Here is a 25,380-nt window from a genome sequence, read left to right on the forward strand (position 1 = left end):
GGAAGTGTGGAATTGGAACTTTCCCGGGTTTTGTGGTGACAGGTCACTTTGTTTCTAATGGAGAGATGATTTTAAATACCTTCAGATTACAACGGTCTAAAAAACTTACCTAGAACGCTGTCTACAGGAAATTTATAGTCCCAACTTTGCCAGGTTTTGTGGACTCGGGTCATTTAATTTTTTTTGTAATGGTTAGATGGATGTATCTAGACCTAAAGGTTAAAAAGGTATTAGAAAAATTACCTAAAAAACTCTATTTACAGGAAGTGTAGTATTGCAACTTTGTGATGTTTTGTGGTGACAGGTCACTTACGTATTGTTGTGATAGGGAGATGATTGTAATTGTCAGATATTCAGAACCTTCAGATTACAGAGGTGTAGAAAATTGACCTAGATCGCTTTCCACAGGAAATTTAAGGTTGCAACTTTTTCCAAGTTCATGGTGACATGACATCTTTCTAATTTTGAGGTGTGGTGGCCACTATAGGAGTGCACTGTTTGGTTTGGGTTTTATACAGACAGATTTACTCAAACATTACAGTGTCATAGTATTGTGTACACCATATCTCAAAATGGCTCATTGGAGTGTTGTAGACGAGTGGTTAAGAGCACCGAGAGCTAGCTCTGGTGTTTCTGATCAGCAGAGTGTGGGTTTGAGTCCCCGTCCTGGCTCTTGCATCCTTGAGCAAGATACTTTATCATAATTGCTTTGTCCTTTGGATGTGACATTAAAGGCAGTGGACACTATTGGTAATTACTCAAAATAATTATTGGCATAAAACCTCATTTGGTAACGAGTAATGGGGAGCTGTTGATAGTATAAAACATTGTGAGAAACGGCTCCCTCTGAAGTGACGTAGTTTTCGAGAAAGAAGTAATTTTCCACGAATTTGATTTCGAGACCTCAAGTTTAGAATTTGAGGTCTCGAAATCAAGCATTTGAAAGCACACAACTTCGCGTGACAAGGGTGTTTTTTTCTTTCATAGTTATCTCGCAACTCCGACGACCAATTGAGCTCAAATTTTCACAGTTTTGTTATTTTATGCATATGTTGAGATACACCAAGTGAGAAGACTGGTGTTTGACAATTACCAATTGTGTCCACTGTCTTTCAGCCATTGGTCTTGTGCATTGGGATTGGTAGTGCACCTCAAAGCACCCAGAACACTTATTCAAGCATGATATTCTCTCTACTTAAGTCTGATTTGCGATTTTGTTCACTTGTGATTAAATAGCATGAAATTAGTCTACCACTGTACATGTAGGTCAGGACTTGTCTTGTGTCCAATACAGTTATACTACTTTTTTCAAAGGACCAAATACCCTGGCTGCTTTATCGTGGAAAAGTAGGAGGTTCACATAGCAAGAACCTTTGTTTACAGGTTTCCTCAGGCTTGTTAGCTATAGTGATTAAGTTCATTGATGAGGCATCTTTGGTTTCATCACCCAAAATACTCTGCTCTTTTCAATTGTATAATTATAAAAAAAAATTAAAAATTACGTGGGTCCACAAACGGCCCATTTTGCTTGATCGCATCACATTTTATCTCGAATGTGGCAACCTAGTCTGCAGGTGTGATGCATCATTAAGACTCAACTGTTAGTTTGTCCACTTCTCAAAAGGTCACTTTCTTTCATCACATGAAGGGTTGTCAAAATAATGATGACTCTCTCTTGTTACCATCATCTTCTAATTTACTACCCTGTGAAGCCGCAGCTGAGGTTTGAATGTCATGTATCAATGACATTATTACGCAGATTCACATAAATCTGCCCAGGTGAAGCATGATGAATGTTTTATGTGTTTAAAGGTTAAAGGGAAAGTATGCGTTAAATAATAATACAAAGTTCTTATAAAGCGCACATATCCTAGACACTAGATCAAGGTGCTGTACAAACAGAGAATTAACAAAAAACAAATTAATGAGCTCTGAACAGTTCAGTCTTCAACAGATTTTTTAATGTCATGATTGAGTCAGACTGGCGGATTTCCGGAGGGAGTATGTTACATAGGTGGGGATCGCTAAAACCAACGATGACAATCACTTTCTTACAAAAGGTGGGAGTAAGTGTTGTTGTGTCGTTAAATATGATACAATGAAACTGTTTAAAGTTCATTTCAAATGATGGTAAACGTTTTTGAGATATTGCCAAAAAGCCGGAGTGATTATGTCAACGCAAAAAGAATAATCTGATTGGAATACACAATCAGAGAGATGTTACTGACAGTAATCAAAAACAGCTCTGAATTTTACTTTTAGACAAACAAAACAATTCTTTTGTGGAGTTTTTTTGTTGGCTGCAAATTACATAATTTTTGAAAATTCTCTCTGAAATTGTATTAACATTAACATTTTACACCATTTATAGACTTCCCACTTTTATTAGAACTCTTTCTAAATGAATTTGAGTTCATAAATAAAAACTGAACTCTCACAACTACTATAGAAATTGAAATCACCGACAGGCGAACATCCGACTCAAAAAAAAACCTGACTTATTATTCAGAAGATCAGTGTTTAGGAGCCGTAGTGTTAGCATCAGCCGATGGTAGATTAAACATCATACATTATGTGTCAGTGTGGTGTGACAGTGAGATCGAATGAGCCTTTTCCTATGGCAGTAATTGAGCACAAAGTCATGGTGTGGTGTAGACATAAGTGTTGCACTGCAGACGCTAAAAGGAAATCCTGTAGGCCTTACTCTACATAGAAACCTGTCTACAAGACAATTACTATAAAAGAAAGACTGGGAATACCTAGAGCTAATTGTTGAGAGAATATTCATGTGAGACAGTCAGTGATCGATAGTGGATAGTGTATTGCGCTCAGCAGATTAAACCGTAATAGTGCGCCCTCTAACGGCATTGTGCTGCATTAACCTCCAAGACAAGCATTGCAGTTTTCCCAAACACATTTATATTATTTGTTTGTTATTTGACTCACACAACAATACATTTAATTCATAACTAAAAAAATTGCCTGAGAATATGACTCCCAAACCAACTCAATTTTTTAAAGATTGACAACTTGAGGCCCACGCTTTTTGAGGCTGATACTCTTTAATTTGATTGGTGCAAACCAAAAGAAATATTTCATTTTCAAAATTTTCACAGGTATGCAGGATTTCAGCTGATTGACTCAACTGTAGTTTCTCAGGAGCTCTGTGTCATTGAGAATTGAAATGCTGTGCCTGGAAGTGTCCTCTATTTTTGGACAAACAGTAGCATTCCCCGATTTTAGAAGAACAATTTCACAAAAATTTGTGATAAAAAAAGATGGTGGCACACAAACGTTGCGCTTCCTGAGCTCAATGATGCCAAACTGGAAAGAAGTATAGTTTAAGTTGAGTTGAGTTTAGTTTAGTTTAGTTTTATTGTTAAATTTAGTTTAGTTTTATAGTTTAGTTTAGTTTAAATTACCTTTAATATTGCACAAACATCAAAGTGCAAACGCTTGAACAGTCACGCAGGCCCACTAAATGGTGACCATTGAACACACACACCCCAGAATAAAACAAAGAAACAAAAACAGCCATTAAAATGCAAAAAACAACTTTAGAAATCATATACTGTATATATTTAGGGATAGTGTAACAAAAGGGGCCTTATAACATAGTTTGCTTCAGTTGGACAGTTGATATTAGCTCCTCTAATGGAATGTAAACTGACAAACTAGTTCCCCCAAAAAACATCAATTAAAATGCAAAAAAACAACTTTAGAAAACATATACCGTATACATTTAGGGATAATGTAACAAAAGGGGCCTTATAGCATAGTTTGGGTCAGCTTCCATCACCTCATATCCACTGTCAACACTCAACCATACTAAATGTGGATACTTCTTTTCTTATGATGTTGTCCCTTTAATGGCAATCAGAATCCCATTCAATAACCACAGCCAGCAATTGATGGCTTTCCCATCTGATCGGTTACCATGGTAACACCTTCTATACATCACCTGACCTTGTTTTGTGGCCTACAGAGTGCAGAGCCCCGACCAAACCATGTGTGGGGTGCGATGGGATGTGAGGGCAGGAATAATTTCACATTCAAGGCTATAAAGCTCAGATCGGGTCACGGCTTGTTTTCGGAGGAAATGTTTTTAGGCTATTTGTGTGGGACAAGTTTTATTTTACAGCAAGGTGTTATTCTGAATATCTTATGCTCGCACTGGAACATTGAAAAAACTACCCAAGATGAGTAATTTTCATGTGATGAAAATACCCCTTTTTATAGGAATAAAGACTTCTCTGATTTACAATTGTTTTTGCGCAGAATATTCTGAATAGCTTATGTTTACTTGGAACATTGACAACTACCCACGAGAATTTCTAATGTGACAAAAACAGCCCTTTAATAGAAAAAAAGACTTGTATAAGTCGTTTAGGCTTTACAAAGTCTTATAGAAGTACATAAAGGGCCTTTGGCTAGTCTATGTCTCGAAAACGCACGCGATTCAACACCGAGGAAATGTCTTTGACTGAGTGTCTGTAATAGTAGCTGGTTGTGAGATTATGAAGCTATGCCAAAAGCATTAACTATTTATGATGGTTACCGGTGAAAGAGAACAGAGGATGAAGTCAAGGTTGTAGAACTCATCGGAGCGTAAGATTTAAGAAACAATGACTTTCTGTAGGTAGTGGGACTGTGAATGTCTAGTAATATCGACACCACTCATAGTGGAGACAACTGACCGGGCGTTTGACATCTCATTATACTCTGACGATATCACTCGTTGATGACTGCAAAGGCTCGCGACTGAAGGTGGAGTCTGTTTTTTCCTTTCAGTTTGCTTAGAAAATTTGTCTGAACAGCTGGAATTTGCATTAGGCGTCCTTTGTGTTTTTGTTGTCATTGTTGCTTAGGAGAGATTTACGTCAGTGAATTGGTCATTTGTATTTATTTATTTTAGGATGGGGGAGGGGCATGTTTGGGCTTGGAAATTTCTTTTTCAGGGTATGATATAATTTGACACAATTGGAATTATTAGGTCATTATTTGAAAGGAAGTCTCTTTCCAAAGTTAATTTATTTGCCAAATTGTGTCATAAATCAAATTTTAAGTCTTGGCCTCCAGGACTGTACATAGCTCATGGCCATATTTCTTCTTTCTTACATACATTTCTAACATGTTTCTTACTGTAATGTATTATGTGGTACATTCTGTTGCATTATTGAGCAGATGTCTTAGCATTAGACCACTGAGCTAGCCCGGTGGCTTGAGGCTCTAGAAATGCAAAGGTCGTGGGTTAAAATTCCATCTGAGTGATTTACCTGTGGATTTTTTTTCACAGAATTCAGGAAATTACAGTAGGGCATATTGCTTAATACACATCAGTGTAAGGGTTAATACAAATCATACTCTTTATCCCGCTGCAAAAATAACATCTATTCAATCTGTAGGCCTACTAGTTTTTCTTTCCACGTTAATATATTGTTCTATCTCTTTCCCCTTGATTAGCTTTTTTGTTTCAAATCATGTTTTGATGTGTCAGATTTCCACTAGAGTGGACAATTATATCCATCCCTCCCCCCCCCTGACAATGAGGGCAGGCTGCGCAGGCACTGCTGCATGTACCATTATGCCAAGTGGCTGCTCTACTGGAAAGGCCAGTATAGTATTTCTCCAGCGATGTGAATGACTAATAAGTGCTTTTGTCCGTCTCTGCTCCGCCTCTCCTTTGTCAAAGTCGACTTGAGAAGAAGCTAAAAAAAAATCCATTCATAATTATGCTGACATAAAGAAGCAGCAACAGACAAAAAAATGGATTTTTTTTTACCATGGGTCAATGTTGATGGAACGGTAATGAAAAAAAACAGCCAGTGAAGTATAGAATCTCCACTGGGACTCTGGGAACGTCTGGTATTCATTTCATTCTCCGCTGGCCCGGCCCACGCTACCCTGAGCTGGGTTGATTCTCTTGAGTAGTAGAGTGGAACGGAATTGAATATGGAACCTTCTTGTGATTCGACTCCCCAGGTGCTGGAGAGCTGCAACGATCATGATGAGACTACGCTTGTAGTGAAGGGACTCTATGATATTGCTGCGTCGGGGGAGAACAAAGAAGGAGGCACGGTAGAAGAGAGGTAAGAGGCAAATTTTGTTTTCAAATTTTATGCTACACAAATGAAGATAGGTACTTAGGGGCTCTGGTTTAGGATGTACTTTTTTAAAATTTTCTTTATAGTTTTCTGGTATTCAGTTCCCTTTTTTTTTTTTTTTTTAGTGATTACTAAACGTAAACAGACCCTTATAAAACTTTAATGTTTCAGTAATGTTTTCTACAATTTTCTGTTAATTATAGTCTCTTGAATGAGTGTTATTTATTGCTGGGCACATTTGAAAAAAAGTGTTTCACTAAAAGGTTCCCCAGGACAAACAAGAAATAAATAATTAAGAAAGTAGAAATAAGCAAGTAAAACAAATTATTTGTTGTGTTTGATGACAAAAGGTTGCCCATCCAGGACAAACAAGAAATAAATGATAAACAAAAGAAAAATAAGCAAGTAAAAATTATTTGTTGTGTGTGATGACTACCAATCATGTTAGCTTAAAATATATCAACATTAAAATCATATTATTACCAATAAGAACGTAATTTATATGTTACCTTTTAGGGATAAATTCTCGGGCTCCTGTAAAAACTTGGGTCGATAGGATATGTATTTTATTAAGGAAATTCCTAAAATATCAACAAAAAGACTCATAAAGCACAGTATTGCCGCAAAACAGAAGCACCGTGTACAAAAACAAAGCTATATAAAAAGACAATGTTATATTTCTAAAAGTTTCAGTTTTTAATAATTTTTTTAGGCTTTTATTTTTTAAGATATAGAGGGGAAAAAATAATGATATTAAATAAATAATAAAACAAAAGCAATAAATGAACAAATAAAACAAAGATAATGTTGTATCACTAAAACTATAAAAATTTCAGTTCATTTATTCTAGATCACAAATTAAAGTAAACCCATAGAGTAGAGTATCTGTACATCCGTTTCTATTTTATCATCATCATGGTTTCCCTGCTGCTCAATATGAAAAAAACATGATTACAAATTACATAAATTTAAAAAACATTAGTTTTAAAATGCCATCTTTGGTACTAATTCATGCACCATTCATGTACAATATATTTATATCCCTTTCAAACAACAACAAAACAAAAATGTCTGGTAGTAACTAGTTCATACAAAAACAATAGCAACTTAGTTTTTGCACGGTGGCCAAGTTCCTGTTCGTTGATTTCATTATCAGTTGAAGTGATAACCCTCACTTCAACGGGAAATCAAGATAACTGATGATTCCTGCCAACTTCCTGTATGACAGGAAGCTGGGTCAAGGGTGAAAGGTCAGGGTCACATTAAACCCTACAGGTGTGTATTGGGCTGTTACCTGTGTATTGGGATCACCCGGAAAAATAGTTCGATCATTTTCCCGGAAAAACAAAAAAGATTGTTTGTGAATTTCTTTTGGATAATAAATGCTGTATCATTCCCATCTACACTTGTTTAAAGGGTCTGGGTACTTTTTGTAGGACACTAAACACAATGTCCACAGATTTACATTAAACTTACACAGTTTGAAGATACTGATGGTAGAAACCTTCCCTTTAAAATATTACTTGCTGATGTGCTGTAGTTTTTAAGAAATGAGTTGAACAAGTCACTAAAATAATTTTCCTCTCAGGATTCAGAAATTAGTTTTGCATGTAAAACATATTTTCATGACATTGTTTTACTCATTATTTCTCAAAAATAATAAGGATAGTCTCTAATAGGAACACACAATCTAAGAAAGATACTGTCAGTAATGCTTCCCATATTCAAATTTATGGGGTAACAACTGATTTAGAATTGACAATTGAAGCCTTGTGAGAAACAACTCACTTTGAAGTAATGTGGTTATATATATGTAACGCCCAAAATTTGGATTCTGAGAAGCGTCACTGTAAGTAATGTTTCTCGGATCTATATTTTCATTTATATATGATTAAAACATTTGAATGGTTCAAAAAACAAAGGGAATACTTTCCTTTTAAAAAACATGCCCATGAAAAGTAATGGATTATGTTCTACTTTGAAGTGCGCCTCTAATCAAAATATGAATTGAAAAGTATTAAAAGTTTTAATAAACTTACTGTAAAGATGAATTAGTTGTAATTCCAGCCGCTTTCCTTTTTCCCTCCCTACATCTATAACCGACTGGCACATTTATCAACTTACCCATTGATAAAGTGTCAAGTCAATTAATCATATACCAGTATACCTCCTTGTATCACAACAACATTGTAGGTGGTAAATTAATTTTCACACCTGCTCTCAAATCAAACCAGTCAGACAAAAAAATATTAAAGAGAAGTAAAACGCTTCAATCATGGTCCAATTTCATAAAGCTGTCAGGCAAAAAATACTGCTAAGCAAAAAATGAGTGAGGCACCAGTTGCAACAATGTTAAATTTCGCTGGTAACCAGTTTTGTTCTGTTAAGCCAAGATTTTTCCTTGCTTAGCAAGTTTTTATGCTGACAGGCTTTGTCAAATCCAGCTCTACATGTAGTCTTTGATCAAACTTCAAATTATTGAATAAATTTTGACTGATGACTAAGGGCATTTCCTTTACCTGTTACCTATCTCGTAGTCTTCTGACGGTGGGGATACCTCTCGAAGACTTGTCAATCAGTTCCTCCATCCCTCTCGATCCTCAGACTTTTCTCAGGGAGTCATTCAGCGTTAGGCCCATCCACTTTATGATGTTTTCCTCCCACCTTTTTCTCTGCCTGCCTCTCTTTCTTCCTCTTGATACAGTGCCTTGCAGGATTGTCTTAGCAAGTCCAGATGATCATGAAGTGTGCCCATACCACTTCCTTGGAAACACTTAAAGTCTGTGGGAAAGGTTTTGAAGTGCACTTAGGCCAGGATCAGGGCAGCTGTTCAAATGTTTAACTTATTACTTGTTATAAATGAGTAAAACTGATTTTGGAATAATTATTAAATTTCGTCTCGTTTTGATTCTACAGAAGTGATGAGAATGTCTCGACAGATTCTAATTATGCCCATATGGAAGGAAATGTACGAACGTCGACATTGATTTCAGAATCGTCGTATGAGTGTATGACTGGCAATGGCTACAGTAACCAAGATATGTACGTTAGTAAGCCTGAACTGGAAAGACGCCAATCTACCCTGCCTTATCAGCTGACTGCAGATCAAATAAAAGCAAACAAGAACATACTTTCCTCGTCGCTTACACAAGCAGACGAGGAACCAACGCCAAAGGAAGCCGACAACGTTTTTGACGATCCGATCTACGAACTACATTTGGGACCCGATGCAAGCATAAATATTGGCGGGGCAACTCAACATCCGGAAGAGCCTCCGCCACGTAGTGGCTCACTGAGTATGAACTCATCACCATTCCAGCCAGGGGGAGATATGTTTCCCCCTCCCCCGCCCCCGCCCCCTCCATCCCAGAATGGGTTCGTGCAAGGAGACAGTGAGGACACCTACGTCCCAATGGGTGACCTCCCACCCCCTCCACCGATGGAAATTGCCCATGATCTAGAGGTTGCAAACATACCCAGTGATTTCCCTCCTCCACCGCCGATGTCGGACGTCAGCGAGGAGACGAAACAGAACATTGCAAACATCCGAGCGCGATTCCTACAGGAGGAGAAACAGGGTTCGGAGGTCACAGTCGACCAGAAGAAACGGTGGAGCGCCGCCGATGAGCTAGAGGGGGTTGCCAAGAAAGAACGCATCGCAGCCTTCAAGGCGCAGTTTGAATCTGCCGAGAAAAGACAATCCTCTCCCGAGAAAACTCGAAGTCGACCGTTGTCCGATATACAAGATCAATTCCCACCATCTCGGATGCAAGAAGAGGTTGCAGCGGTTAAGAGAAGGCCCCCTGCGCCGACTCGAGACCCCCATACCCGTCTCACGATGGGAACCGAACAGATGGTTGCATATCATGAGCAGAAACAGCGTTGTATGTCCAGCGCTGAAACGTCCTCTACCCAATACCCAGTATCACAACCATCTAATTATCCCAGGAGGTATTCGGACACCCAGGGGATTCCCCCTCCTCCAGACATGCCTGCCCCTCCCCCTCCACAAGAATCCCTCTACGGAAATGTCTCTGAGCCCCTCTATGGCAATGTTAAGCAGGCACAGCAAGTAGTAGTCCAACACACCCCACAGGCAGTCCAACTAGCCCCACAGGCAGTCCAACAACCTATTTATGGGAATCTTCCCGAAACCTCCCCTAACCAAGCGCCTCACAACAATGCCTACCGAAATTCAAACGTTCCTTACTCATTGTACAAGGACAGCTCCTCGCCCCCTTCTGTTTCTCAGCAGCCTCAATCAAATCACTTCCAACAACAACAACAACAACATCACCAACAACAACATCACCAACAACAACAACAACAACAACAACGACAACAACAACAACAACAACAACTCTACGGCAACCTACAGCAGCCAGATCCATCGCTGAACGAGTTATATGCGAACATTCCTCCCCCGCCCACTGAAGCCCCACCCCCAATTCCATCGAATGCCAGCAACGTTTTCACGAGGATCCCTGGAGTTGTGAAAGCCTCTAAGTCATCTGTACCTCCTCCTCCGATGCTGGACAATGCAGGGGCAGCCCCGCCCCCACCGCCCGGCCCTGCGCCCCCTCCACCGCCTGGCCCTGCACCCCCTGCACCCTCTCCACCCTCAGGGTTACCCGCAGCACCCTTTGCCCCTCCTCCCCCGCCTCCCCCGTCTGCTCCGATGGGAGGGTCTTCAGGCCATGGTGGAGGCCTCTTGGATGGTATTATGAACGTGCAGTTGTCATCAGTTGCACCTGGTGAGTGTGATTTTTGTTTTCTTTTAACATGTTTAAAATTGAAGCCTGGTTCATACTTCTTGGATTGGGTTTTTCAGTTCCCCTATGTTGAAAACTGAATTTTATTCACTGTCGTCTCTAAAACAAAGTTGGTGGGATGTTTCCGTTACGATGCTTTGCCGACTGTATAATTCAGATTTTGATTCAGAGACTGAAAGTGCATGGTATGAGAAAAACTCAATTGATTTTGAGTTAATGAAAGACAAATTCACTCGGGTGGGACTCATACCAATAACCTTAGAATTAACAAGCTGGGGCTCTACTAACTGAGCTATCTAGCCTTATGTTGGCGGTCTCCCTATTGTTTTATAAATGTGACTCTGCTGAATATAGTGTTATTTTGTTGTCAACTATTAGACACCGAAAGGAAGCGTAAAAAGTCTGAAGCACCGATGGATGATCTGGTGGCTGAGTTACTGTCAGGAGCTCACAGACTCCGTCCTACTCCAAAGCCAGTCAAAGGTCCAGGCACAGAGGGACAAGGTAAGCACTCAAAGCTGGGGTTCAATCTCAGAAATCATTTAAGCATAAGACTTGCTTAGCACAGAATAATCTTGCTGAAAAAAAAAAACTGGTTACCGACACAAATTCCATAAAGGTTTAAACTGTTGCAACTGGAGACCCTCTCAATTTTTGCGTAGCAAAGTAAATTGCTTACCAGCATTTTCTGCTTAAAAGCTGCTGAATGGATGTTAAATTTGCATAGGGGATAACAAATATTCATTTTGGTTTTACCCATATACACTGATGGCACTGTGTGGAAAAAAATCACAGGCATATTACTCGAGTGGGAGTCGAACCCACGACCTTTGCAATTCTCTGAATTTGAATTAACTCTGAATTTGAAACATGCAGTCGCTGACCTTGATGAGCAAGCCACGGTCATCAACAGACGTCAGCCACCGCCAGTCAGCCCGACTAAACCATCGAAGACCCCTCCCAGCCCAGCCCTGAAGAGTCCTGGCCCCAAAACCCAAGCCAAACCCATCCCGTTCGTCGCTCCAAAACCCAAGACCAAATCAACATCTAGTGATGATTACCTTGGAGTGATACCTCCACCTCCGTCTGTGACGGCAGGCATGTCTGTTACAGCTAGACCTACCGCCAACCACCCTCCTGCCCACCAGGGTGTTGCCACTAAGCCAGCAGTCATCCCTCCTCCTGCGCACCAGGGTGCTGCTTCATCAAACGGAGTCGGGCAAGGCGCTTCCCCGCCTCAAGAGGATGATCTGCCTCCTTGGAAGAAGGCCATGAGAGATAAAAAACTCAAGGAGCAACAGGTGAGGGTGAAAGTTCACTTCTGAAAAAAAGATTTGGTCTTTTTTAAAGGCACTGGGCTCTTCTGGTAATTACCCAAAATAATTGTTAGCAAATGTTTTTTTCTTCTTGGTAACGAGCAGTGGAGAGCTGTGTTTATCATTGTGAGAAACGACTGTCTCTCAAGTAACGTAGTTATTGAGAAAGAGGCAATTTCTCACTTAAATAAATACAAGACTTCAGCTGAAGCCTTCTATTATGCATCTGAAAGTACATGAAGCAATGCAACAAGGGTGTTTTTTCTTTCATTATTCTCTTACAAATTTGCAATTGCGATCTTTCAGCATATCGATACTCAATTTCCAATTCTGCTATTACTATGGCGAGTCATGGCCGAGGGGTTAAGAGCACTGGACTCAAGCTGTTTCTGATCAGCAGAGTGTGGGTTCGTGTCTAGCCCTATATACATGTAGGACTCTTTCTCTGTACACAGGAACAGAGTCCTAACTATTGAGGCCCGTTTCTGGGGCGGAAAAATTTCACAGCTTCTTAACTTAAATCTTACCTGCAACAAGCCACTAATTTCAACCGATTCACATTCCATGGCGGCATACATTTTTCTGCGGTGGGTTTTGGTCCTCATTTTTTCCTCACAAATCTGTCATTTTCGTGAAATAATGCAGCTTCCAATGTTAAAAAATTCCTGTTTCGATGGTTTTCTCACAGTGTTGTCTGTTGTCGTGCGTACGCGTATACATTCGCTGGCAAGACGCACGATGCAAGCGTAGACGCATGAATTCTTGGTCACCGTATCTTGACTGCACAGCGTTAACAACACAATTCAAAATTTGCACGTCGTGCGTCTTGTAACACACGGCAGACTGTGAGAGTACGAACAAAACTGGGAATTCCTTAACGTTGGGAGCTGCATTATTTCATGAAAATGACGGATTTGTGAAGAATATATGACGATCAAAACCCACCGCAAAAAAACATATGCTGCCATGGAATGTGAATCTGTTGAAATTGGTGCTTTCTTGCAGGTAAGGTTTGAGTTATGAAGCTGTAAAAATTTTCCGCCCCAGAAATGTACCCTGATGTCCAGGACGTCACTGTAGTACTAATCGAAAATGTAAGGCTGCCAGGGCTAGGTTCGTGTCCTGGTCTTGGCACTTGTGTCCTTGAGCAACATACTTTACCATAATGGCTTTGCCCCTAGATGGGACATAGTACTAGTTGTGGTGCATGTAAAAGAAACCAGAACACTTATCTTGGAAGATTAGGGGTTAACCCAAGTGTTCCTGGGTCACACCAGTAAGTGGCAATGCAAGTAAGCTAGCACTAAATAATAATCATTGTGAGCATTCAAAAGTCTAACATGTCTAAGGGAAATTTTTGAAGGGACAACAAGGCGAAGACCAAGGCCATAGAGACATGGCCTTCGTGTAGTCCAGACCGTCTAAGCGTGTAAGCGTATTTCACAGGTTAGCAAGAAATTTAGTCGCCCATCTTGCACGTTCGCCATGGATTCGCATTGTGCATGTTGCACAATAAAAAAAATTTTTGTGCTTACAGTTAGCATTGCTATGAAATAGAAACAGCGCAGTCAGACCAAAGTCTGATGATTTTGTTTGTTACATGTTTTTTATAAACCTTCAGCAAAAGGAGGCGGAAGAAGCGATGAAGAAACAACAAGAAGACGCCAAATGGAAAGACATCCCAGAATGGAAGAAGAAGATGATTATGGAGAAGGAGCGTAAGAAGGCTGAGGAGGCACAGGCCGCTGTAGACCATGAAAAGGAAGAGCGAGAAGCCAAGATTAAGGCTATGCCGACGTGGAAACGGAATCTCGTCAAGAAGAAATCCACATCGGATGAAACAAATAATAATGGGATGTAAGATTGTATCGGACTGCCACAGATATTTCCATGTGTATATTAACAAGGGTTCCCATAGATCTGGAATGTATCGTGGAAAGTCATAGAAAAATTACTTTGGAAATCATGTAAATAAGAAATCTAATGGGAGATAAGATTGTATCGTGCTGCCAGCATCTCCATACATATTCACTGTGTATATACTAACCAGGGTTCCCATAGATGTTGGGAAAAAAAACGGAAAATCAAGGAATGTATTGTGGAAAGTCATAGAAAAATTACTTTGGAAATCATGTAAAGAAGAAATCTAATGGGAGATAAGATTGTATCGTGCTGCCAGCATCTCCATACATATTCACTGTGTATATACTAACCAGGGTTCCCATAGACATTGGGAAGAAAAACGGAAAATCAAGGAATGTATTGTGGAAAGTCATAGAAAAATTACTTTGGAAATCATGTAAAGAAGAAATCTAATGGGAGATAAGATTGTATCGTGCTGCCAGCATCTCCATACATATTCACTGTGTATATACTAACCAGGGTTCCTATAGACATTGGGAAGAAAAACGGAATATCAAGGAATGTATTGTGGAAAGTCATAGAAAAATTACTTTGGAAATCATGTAAAGAAGAAATCTAATGGGAGATAAGATTGTATCGTGCTGCCAGCATCTCCATACATATTCACTGTATATATTAACCAGGGTTCCCATAGATGTTGGGAAAAAAACGGAAAATCAAGGAATGTATTGTGGAAAGTCATGGAAAACTTCTGGATTGTTGTTACTTTGGAAAAACTGGTCGAGAAGAAATCCAAATCGGATAAAACAAATAATAATGGGATGTAACTTTGTATTGTACTGCCAACCATATCCCAACATTCACTGGGTTCCCATAGATGGAAAATCCAGGAATCTAGTGTGAAAAGTCTCAATAGTCAGGAGATAGTCCAAGAAGTCTGGGTGTATGTCTGTAATTATACAGTAATGCATGGTTTCTATAAAGGGTCACCATTTTAAGTGGCTAGACTTTTACACAGAAATGAAATTGTTAAATTATGTTTGATACTACATGTATATGTTTGTTGGTTTATGGCAAATCAAGTGACCAATGTTGACCATTCCATGTAAATGATTACATGTACCTACATGTTGTCAAAAGGAGCTGGTGACTTTATTTCACCATTTTTGATTTCACAACTGAGTGATCAGAACAAAACAATTTTATTATTAAGATAATTTGAGGACCATTATGAATTCAGGTATAATTATTTCCTGAGAATTTAACTTGACCAATATTCATTCCAAATTTAAATATTTAGCACGGCAGTTCTGAAAAAAATGCAATCATGTTTCATACATTGACACACGTTTGTCTGTGTTGTGTTGTCATTTATCCTTTGAGATAAAGACTCTGCTTACGTCCGAATTTAAGGCCATTAAATGTTATGGCAAAATGAGTTTTATATATGACTTTTTACAACAAAGGAAAATAAACTAAAATGGAATTATTTGGATCTTGATTCCTGATTTCACTGAAATTCTTAATTTACAGGGTTTTTTTAACTGGCATTTTTATACGAATTGCTGTTTTGTTAAGACAGTATGTCCACTTTTTTCACTGCTGACGATTCATTCCTTAAAAAGTTGCTTTCATTTTGATATCTGACTAGAATTATGGTTGAGTTTAGAAAAGCACAAAAAGGTCAAAGGTGTAAACATGGACATCATGGGTGCATTTTTGTGGCTGTAACCAGTGATTAACCAATGGCTAACTTAACTGAAACAGTCTTTGGTTTTGACGGTTAACAACCAAATTATTGACAAAGTATGTTTTGAATATAACTATTTTGTTGACTTCTGTTGTCTTTCCTGGTTTAGTAAAAATATTTGAGTAAACAAAATTTTGGTAGTTGGTCTGAAAAGCCATGGAGGTAGGAATGTACCTTCATGGAAAACTTAATACAGTTTTATGTTGAAAATAGTTGTTTTATTCTGTGAATGAGTTATACAATATGCGATAAAATGGATATTGACAATATGTCTAATAAATAATTTGGAACAATAGGAGACTTTGGAAACACTCGATGGCAGCAGACTTACCAGGTTAATTGTTCTTTTAAATGAGCTAATGTTCAAAAATGGCATTTTAGAAGTAAATTTACCTCTGAATACCTACATGTAGTGTTCCCAAGTCACCTAAAGTTTGCACATAATTTTGGACCATTTCTGAACAATTGTTCCAATTTGTAAGTTTTATTTATGGCTAATGATACGGACCTGTCAGATAAAAATTTGTTATTTCAAAATATAAAGGTTTTCTTACAAATTCTGCAACTTGGGGATGATGACTTTTGATTTTGTTTTGTAGCAATAATCAATGATATTGTAATCTTCATTAATAGTGCTTCATATCCTTTTAGAACAAACATTGCTGTTCTTTTTATTGTTGGCGATTATGTAAATCTATTTATGTAGTTTAATAACTCAAACATCTGTATTATTATCGAGATTAGTGGTAAGTTAAGATTATGCAAACGTATGCAAATTGCATTTCTAATTCCAAGAAGTGAGATGGACAAACACAAAAGATTTTTTCTTTACTTTTCGACAACATTTTAAGAAAGGTTTTTGAAGAAATATTCTTAATCAATAAGTAAAAAACTTAGTATGAGAAACTGTTTTATATACAATGTGTTAAAGCCATTGGACCCTTTCGGTACAGAAAAAAAAAAAAAAGTTCACAGATTTACAAATAATTTACAGGGTTTACAGAAGGTAATGGTGAAAGACTTCTCTTGAAATACTAGTCCATGAAATGCTTTACTTTTTGAGAAAACGGTAAAACAATATAAATTCTCGTTAACGAGAATTACGGATTTGTTATAAACACATGTCATGACACGGCGAAACGCAGGAAAACAGGAGTAAGTTTTCCCGTTATTTTCTCCCGACTCCGATGTCCGATTGAGTCTAGATTTCCACAGGTTTGTTATTTGATATAGAAGTTGTGATACACGAAGTGTGGGCCTTGGACAATACTGTTTACCGAAAGGGTCCAATGGCTTTAAGGGACAGGGTAATTAACGACTTAACCGTAGTTTCTTTTCATTGAAAGTAATTTGTAAATATTTATGTTAAAATGGTAAATAACATGACAAAAGCAGTCGTAGTTAACGGTTAACTTTTATTGGCATTTCCAATAGGTATGCATGTGAATGTGAAGTGTACAAAATGAACTTATGCGAGAAATAGGTGTAAATACAACACAAAATACTTAAATGATATTGTCCTTAACGACATATTTATGATTTACTAACAAGGAGTTAACCAGGCTTTTACATAAATCCATTCTTGATTCTGATTTTTAAATTTAAGGTTTGCCTTCAGGTTATCTTTCAATTATTACTTTATGTTTTGAAATATGATTTTTGTGTTTGCGCGCACCTGCTCTAATGTCCATGTTACATGAGGCAACATTAAATAATGTCTGGTACAATGTCACAAGTCACAAGTTACCACTTAAATTTGAATTCCTCAGACTAAAGAGACAGTTGCTATGTCAAATAGTTTGGCTTTTTATTCAAATAGGATGCACTCTTTGAGGCTATTTTTTATATGCACTGCCATTCTGATGAGCAAAAAAAAAAAAAAAAAAACACAGCACTTTATTGCAACTAAAATGAGGTTCATCGGCCATTTTGCTCTTAAAGCTCTTTTTTGCGTCCCTTCAATATAATTTATTGATAAACATTTAAAATAAGTCACAAATAGACTGTATGAAGGGCCATTGTTCTATATTCCGACACCCCTATGTTCAGACAGCCCTCTTGTGGTTCACATGTTATGGTAAGGGTTGGGGTTGGGTTGGGGTTATGGTTCGGGTAGGGGTTAGGGTCAGGGTTGGGGTTAGGAATAGGAAAACACTAGGGACATCAGAACATTGGTCTGTCGGAACTTAGGTGTGTAACTGTATAAAGCTTATAGTTTGTAATTAACATAAAGAAAAGCAACTGGTTTTGCAGAGTCTATAACTGAATCTGTCCACTATTTATGCTCTAACAGTAACATTTCCAAAGCAGGCGGGTCTTGCTTCTATATGATTTTTATTTGTATAAGTTGCGCTTTGATTGTACATGTACAATGATGTATTACGTTCTATATTATTTAATTAACACAAAATTGGGTGAAAGGAATGATTTTGATAACATTTCAGGGTGAGATGTTTAAAATATAGATGGATTGCAATAGACGTCATCGGCCGCCATATTTGATAATTTGTGCACGCATGAAGAGCTATCATTGGCTGAGAATCACGCGCTATGCGTACACGACATGCACTTTTTCCTTGGTAATGCATCAAAAATGGCGGTCGATGACACGTATTGCAACCCATCTATTGAAACAAGGATCAAGTCTTTGAACAAAATTCCAGCTTAATTTTTTTGGATCATGAGACACTAGCCATGGTTAATTTTTCAGAGTGAAGCTTTTGATTTTAACGATTTGTTTGTTTGTTTGGATTTTGTATTCAGAAATAAACCTGCTGTATGTAGCTATAACAGAATGCAGAAACTGTAGATAAAAAACATGAAATGGGTTGTTTAATAACAGGTTATTAACATTGAAAATCTTTGTCCGATTGGCTCAAATTTGGTTCAGAATATTATGATTTTGAAACATATTTCAAGAGTTATGATTACCTACTGTACTTTTGATGATTCCTTTTAAAAATGTAATCAATGCTAGATTTCTTTTCCGTTTATCAGTAAAAAAAAAAAAAAAACATCTGACAAATTAACAACTACAATACTTGTTAATGTTACTTGTTTTAACATGAAATGGTCACATATTGATTATAAACTACCTTTGAAAAAAAAAAAAAAAAAATGTTCCTGTATACTTTGTTATTTAAAGGCAGTGGACACTATTGGTAATTACTAAAAATAATTATTATCATGAAACCTTTCTTGATAATGAATGGGGAGAGTTTGATAGTATAAAACATTTTGAGAAACAGCTCCCTCTGAAGTGGCGTAGTTTTCAAGAAATAAGTTATTTTTCACGAATTTGATTTCGAGACCACAGATTTAGAGTTTGAGGTCTTGAAATCAAGCATCTGAAAGCACACAACTTCTTTTGACCATGGTGCAGGTTTGTTATTTTATGCATATGTTGGGATACACCAACTGTGAAGACTGGTCTTTGACAATTACCAATAGTGTCCAGTGTCTTTAAGTGGACGGTAGAATGGATAGGCTAAGAGGAGACATCAATACAATGTGTAGTGTACACAATATTTGATACAAAATAATTTATATACTTTAAACCTATCCTCTTTGGTGATCACTTGTTTAACCCTTTAGAGACCATACATGTAGCAGCCGCAAGCCTCTTGAACCAAAATGCCCAGAGCAGCTGCAAACAGTCTCAGTATTGAGCTACTTTTACAAAGAAAAGGTATGGGACCAAATTGACGTTGTCCAATGTTTCCCATGTAAACATAGAATCTACAAACACAAAAACAAAACCATATAACATAACCTTGGCCCATGTTTCATGCTGTTACTTGCTGTAGCACAAAGTTCCAAAATGATTTTGTTGTGCACTTTAGGGCAAAATTTGATGAAAATGCAAGATTGTTTTGTACATTTTAGGCCAAAACTTGATAACAACAAAAGGCAAGGGGTTACATGTACACCTTGAGGCATTTTGAGATTGTTTTGTGCATTTTAGAGCAAAATAAGCAGGATACATGTACCAGCTACAGATATTAATATATCATGCTATTTTGGCTGGTAACCATATTCTGACAAGCCTTCTTTTGTTGTGCTTAGCTACTTTTTTTGCTTAGCTCTGATGGTCGCAAGTCAATTGAAGGTAAATGGGCTACCCTGCTACAGGTCAAACAAGGGTTTATGGACTACCCTGCTTCATGCGGCGTCACACTCGCCTGTCATGTTTTCATCTCCTTGAAAGCTTGAGGCATGGATGGTGATGTGGCTACCTCTAGTGCCAGGAGTTCTTGCTCTGCCTGGGGAGACATGTAATATAGGAAGAGAAGGTAAGTGTGGACATATCTCGTTATTAGGAGAAAAGAGATTTCCACAAAGCAATAGAATTCATCGTAAGACAATTTGTCAGTATTATACCTTAGTGATTTGTATTGTGACATCACACTTTACTTAGCAACTGTGATTGATTTTAGTAAAAATCAATCTGAACTCTTTGTGAAATGGCCCCTAGGGCTCGACTCCACAATTAATTTCCGTATGTTTTGTCTTAGGAAATTAAATTCTTTTCATGTCAATCGTAAAATTTTAGCTACTTTTTACGACACTGGTTGCTAGTGTTTGGGCCTACTGCTTGATCTGTTGGGGTGGAAATGTACGTGGGATTGCAAAGGATCGCATAAATAGAATTGAGAAAAGCAGCAGGAAGGATTCTTGGGGAGTTGCGGTCGCTTGTTGACACAGCATATGGGGATCTGCTGGCTGGCAAGCTAACAATGCTGCTGAATGATGCTAACCATCCGCTTCATGATGCGCTTGCCAGCCAGTTGATCCCTAGGTCTGGTCGTATGCGAGTGCCATATTCTGCGACAAACCGCTACCCATCCTCCTTTATCCCTCATGCAATAACACACCACAATCTCAATTTTAAACATTAATTATAAATTATTGCCCAGGCTCCAGTAGTTTTCTTCTCAATTTTAAAAGTTTATTATAAATTTATCGCCCAGTCTCCGGTATTTTCCTTATCGCTTTTTAGTGTTTTTTCTTGTAATTGTATATAGCCATTGTCTGTTTTGTAATGTTTTTAATGTGTCAATGTTTTTACTGTATGCGAGCATTTGAATTACCCTTTTTGGGATCTAATAAAGATTATTGTATTGTATTGTATTGTAGAGCTAAGACTTGTGGCTTGTCGTGGCTGAGCAGCCTAGTTTACCAGACCCAGGCTCGAGTGTTGTCAGCAGCATAGTGTGGGTTCGATTCCCCGGTCATGATACTTGTGCCCTTGAGAAAAGGACTAAATCATAATAATTTCAGAAAAAGACGGGTGGGTAGTGCATTCTGCTCTACCAGCCAGGCTCCTAGTGAATACTAGTATCCATGCTTGCAGACTGTGAAGGGGGTAACCCTGTTTTAGCCCCAGGAGTAGTAGGTGGCAACATGCCCCTGGTGGCAGTTGATTTAGGCCGCTAGCCCAAATCAGTTACATGTGTAAGTGACAATTTTTCTCTGACGCCCAATTTCAAAATGGAGAATCAATGGTACTTAACCACTGGTGGTTCTGAACTAATTTTGACAAGGTCCCTCGCAGAGAAGTAACAATTACACATGTATCTTACCAGGCAGTTGGCAGCTCTCTTCTTTGTTTTCTTGATACGCCTGAGTAGAATTCTGTATCTGCTGTGATGACGTTGAAGCTTGGTCTCAAACGCTTTCATGCACAACCTACATGTATCAATGAAAATATTATGATGTTAGTTCATGAACGGTGTCGTGGTCGAGTGGTTAAGAGCATCAAATTAAACATCTGGTGGTGTAAGTCATCCGAGCGTGGGTTAGAATCCTGGTCGTGACACCTGTGTCCTTCAGCAAGATGCTTTATACTATAATTGCTTCTATTCAGCCAGGGGTATAAATGGGTACCTGTGAGGATACAGGTTGATATGGTGTTTGAAAGGTAGGGCTGTATACTCCCCAGGGAGCTTTAAGATTAGAGGAATGTTATTGGCCCAACGACCAGGGCACTAATAAAGTACATTGAGCTGGTTTTTAAACACAGTGCAAGAAAACGTCTGAATACAGTTTAAAAATAATTTCTAAACGTGATTTTCAGAAAACACTTTAGGCAGCTCACCACTTTACTTGTTGCTTCTTGAGAGTGCATCCCATGTGAGGAAGTTGATCTGTCAGCCGAAAGAGTATATCTGGATAGAAATAACAATTATATTGAAGATGTTTTTAACCCATAAAACATACCCATCTCAAGGCACTGACAAGAACAAACATTAATTTTAAATGGTGTGTCACAAGGTATGATTTCAGTTTGGTCTTGAAATTAACAATATTCTCATATTGTCTTCAATGAGTTAGAAAGTTTGTTCCACAAGGGAGGAGCGTTGGAAGTAAATGCTCAATCACCCCATCATCGTATTGATTTCGGAACTGCTAGAGAAAGATAACTTGAAGACTGGAGACCTGGGCGAGATGGCTTATGGATGTTGATTACAGAAGCGATGTGTAAAGGTGAGAAGAATTTTAATGCACGGAAGGTGTTGAAAAGGACATTGTATCCATGCCTACATCCTCACAGACTGTGAAGGGGTAACCCTGTTCCAGCCTCAGAAGCAGGTTGCAACGTGCCCCTTGTGACAGTTGATTTGGATGTAGGAGGGGTAACACACCAGGCAAGGAGTTCCAAAGAGATGTAAAACGTTTTTTTTTTTTTTTTACTTTACTGCAAAGAAAGAAGTGTATGGAGATGAGAAGGAGCAGAAAGTCTTGTTTCATGCTCACACGGCCTGATAGGAGGAACCAGTTCAGACACACTGGTGCCACATTTACCATAAAAATATCTTGAGAAAAGACGGAGGCTGGCTACAGATCTACGGTGGGAAAGATCCCAACCCTTCATCAAGAAGATGAACAATACAGCATAAAATTCTGCACTCTTGTCTAATAAATATAGATGATTTTTGGAAAGACTACAATTTTCAAGTCAAGAGTCTTACCCATGAGCTTACTGGCAGCCTTGTCTGCCTCCTTGAACTGAAGCACCTTAAGCTGACTGTGTAACCGAAACGCAGAGATCAGGAAGAACTCGTAACAATTCCTCTTGATGATCTCGGGGAAGTTGATCTAAAATAGAAACACAAAATCATCAGGATAAAAAATTCATATACTATGCAGGGCTGTATGCTTCGTTTTTGAAAGGGCAAGGGCACCAAGGCATTTTCTCCTTGGCAAAGGGCACCCTATGAGGAAATTGTAAATTTCTACTGGAGCATTTCAAGGGCACCAAGGCAATGGCAATGGGCAACGGAGGCAATCGCCTCCGTTGCCTCTGTGAAGTCAGGCCTGACTATGTGTTATAAGAAATAGAGTAGAACATCCATAAGTAAAAGGCACCATTGCAATGGGCCAATTTCATAGTTTAGAGCTCTATGGAAAAATTGCTTACTGTTATAACAGAACAGTGAGCAAATTTGTCTACCAACTTTTATGGTGACATACAAAAAGAAACTGACACAAGAAAAACCTTTAAAAATTCTACAATTTTGTTTACCTCTGGATCAAGGAAGAATTTATTGCACTTTGACCTCAGCAATCTGAAAAATAAATACAAAATCACAGAAAAATGAAAATGAGAGCACGACAAAGTAACATCATGTAAATATTCTCTATAATCTATGAATGAAGGTTTTGAAAAAAAACATGAATGGTTTACAACTCGAAGCTGCAATCACGCACAATTTAACGGCAATGTTCAAAAGCAAAATTCTTTGCTTATGGCGAAAGGAATCACTTGCTTTAAAGAGTGCTGAACGGTTTACAACTAGAAGCCGCAATCAGACACAATTTCCAGCGATGTTCAAATGCAGAATACTACTGCACTTTAGCGGTTAGAACCACTTGCTTTCACTTTAAATACATACAGGGTGACGTAAGAGGAAATTCAAGTTGTCATTTTGCATTGGCGGCAATAATTTGATACTTACTGCAGTACTTTGGTCTTGACTTTGGGAAGGACATCCTTATCTGTGAAGTTCACTATCATGGTATGGCTGATACCTAGAGACAAACAAATTACGAAAAATAGAAAACAGAATAAACATACAACAATTAAGCCCTCCCAAAATATAACACCTACAATGCAACAAGTAAAACACCTGCACCTCCATGACTTATGAAACAGGACCAATTTGCCAGATAAATCCTGATGATTTTGGACAAAGTGCTGGTTTTGGTAATTGATTGATTGATTGATTAATTTATGGACTATTGATTGGTTAACTGATTGATCAATTAAATTATTGATTTATTGAATTTGTTGGTTGATTTTTGATGCATTGAGACACGATATAATCACTTACTGACGTCCTTGTATCTTGTGTAGTCATTCGCCACTCCAAGAGTCTCCGTGTTGATGAGAAGTCCACACCAAGGAAACAGTTCTGAACAACAGAAACAACCACACAACAAACTTTGAATAATTAGCTGGCATTTATAGAGCGCCTGTTCCAGAGGCTGCAAAGCACTAGGATATGTCCAACACAGATTTAAAAATCTAAATCAAAGGTGTCCCAAAAATAAAAAATCACCGTCGACGAAACAAGTGGGTCTTCAGCAGTTTCTTGAATTGTTTTTTTTGCAGCCGTCTTGTATTGAGTTCCACAATGTCCAGTGCTGACAATGTCAGGCATGCATTGGAGAAGGCTCTTCTGCTCTTCTGCTCAGTCTCCTGCTTTACTTTTTGTCCAATGCTCCAAGAGAAGGTTGCGTGAAGAAGAACGTAGGTTGCGAATTGAAAGATGTTTCTGAAGCCTGACACTGATGTTCACTGAATATTTCAGCATGAGTGTGTTACATAAAAACTTCCATTGTAGCTAAGCAGCTCTATGAAATTGGGCCCAGGAAACAAACTGAAACTCTGATGAACCAATTTTGTAATATTACCTAAAACATGAAGTAAATCTAGCTAAAATCTCTTGATTGATCCTTACCTGATGGTTCCAATCTCTTCACTTCTTTCCCGTCATGAACAAAAGGAAAGTTGGTCAGCGTCTTTGCTGTGTTGGTATGGCAACCATAACTCGGCAGGCCTTGAAAAAAGCGAATAAACAACATTTAATTAGAGCCATCATCAGGAGCAGATCCAGAGTGGGAGGGGGGGGGGGGGTCTGGGCATCCATCTTGTGTACATTCTTGCGGATCTATGTCACAGATCGCACACATACTTTTGAAGCAGCCATTTTGGTGATCACATCCTAAGACCTTAGCTTACATAGTGGTGCAAGTTTAAAGTCGTGCCGCAATGGCGTGATATACCATAATTTCCTCTGTACAATATTAAAATATCAGTGCGTCTCATTTAACAGTGCACCTATTGTATGTACCTTATCTGACATCGCTTTACTTCATTGTGATGATCTTTTGTGTGAAATATATTTTTTTTTACTGTAAAATATTAATTTTTCATCCAGAGTAGTGCCGTTTGTTATCATTTTATTAAAATCAAACTTAAACCTACACTCAGGCATAGACTCTATTCATTTGGTTCACAGGGTGTAGATTACAAGTCATTCGTAATTAGCCCTATTATAAGGCCACTGCCC

At 38.4% G+C, this 25,380-nt stretch overlaps 2 protein-coding genes across 4 annotated transcripts in view; one reads left to right on the forward strand and one right to left on the reverse strand.

Moving 5' to 3' along the window:
* The window catches only part of LOC139944741 (unconventional myosin-XVI-like), a 62,680-nt gene extending 44,683 nt beyond the window's left edge, over positions 1-17,997 (forward strand). For all 3 annotated transcript variants that reach the window (XM_071941802.1, XM_071941799.1, XM_071941800.1), the window contains 5 exons: positions 5,983-6,089; positions 9,021-10,858; positions 11,255-11,380; positions 11,753-12,177; positions 13,814-17,997. In XM_071941802.1, the coding sequence (XP_071797903.1) occupies positions 5,983-6,089; positions 9,021-10,858; positions 11,255-11,380; positions 11,753-12,177; positions 13,814-14,053 (2,736 nt within the window). In that variant the 3' untranslated portion in view covers positions 14,054-17,997. The remainder of the gene's footprint in view (positions 1-5,982; positions 6,090-9,020; positions 10,859-11,254; positions 11,381-11,752; positions 12,178-13,813) is intronic.
* A 139-nt stretch (positions 17,998-18,136) lies between these two features.
* Positions 18,137-25,380, reverse strand: part of LOC139944742 (telomerase reverse transcriptase-like) — a 39,926-nt gene continuing 32,682 nt past the window's right edge. The window contains exons 19-26 of the mRNA XM_071941803.1: positions 24,769-24,867; positions 24,139-24,219; positions 23,764-23,836; positions 23,331-23,373; positions 22,777-22,903; positions 21,903-21,972; positions 21,388-21,493; positions 18,137-20,067 (exon numbers count right to left, since the gene is read on the reverse strand). Coding sequence (XP_071797904.1) covers positions 19,990-20,067; positions 21,388-21,493; positions 21,903-21,972; positions 22,777-22,903; positions 23,331-23,373; positions 23,764-23,836; positions 24,139-24,219; positions 24,769-24,867 — 677 coding nt within the window. The 3' untranslated portion in view covers positions 18,137-19,989. The remainder of the gene's footprint in view (positions 20,068-21,387; positions 21,494-21,902; positions 21,973-22,776; positions 22,904-23,330; positions 23,374-23,763; positions 23,837-24,138; positions 24,220-24,768; positions 24,868-25,380) is intronic.

Source organism: Asterias amurensis, chromosome 12 (assembly GCF_032118995.1).
Source record: "Asterias amurensis chromosome 12, ASM3211899v1".
NCBI classification, from domain to species: Eukaryota; Metazoa; Echinodermata; class Asteroidea; order Forcipulatida; family Asteriidae; genus Asterias; species Asterias amurensis.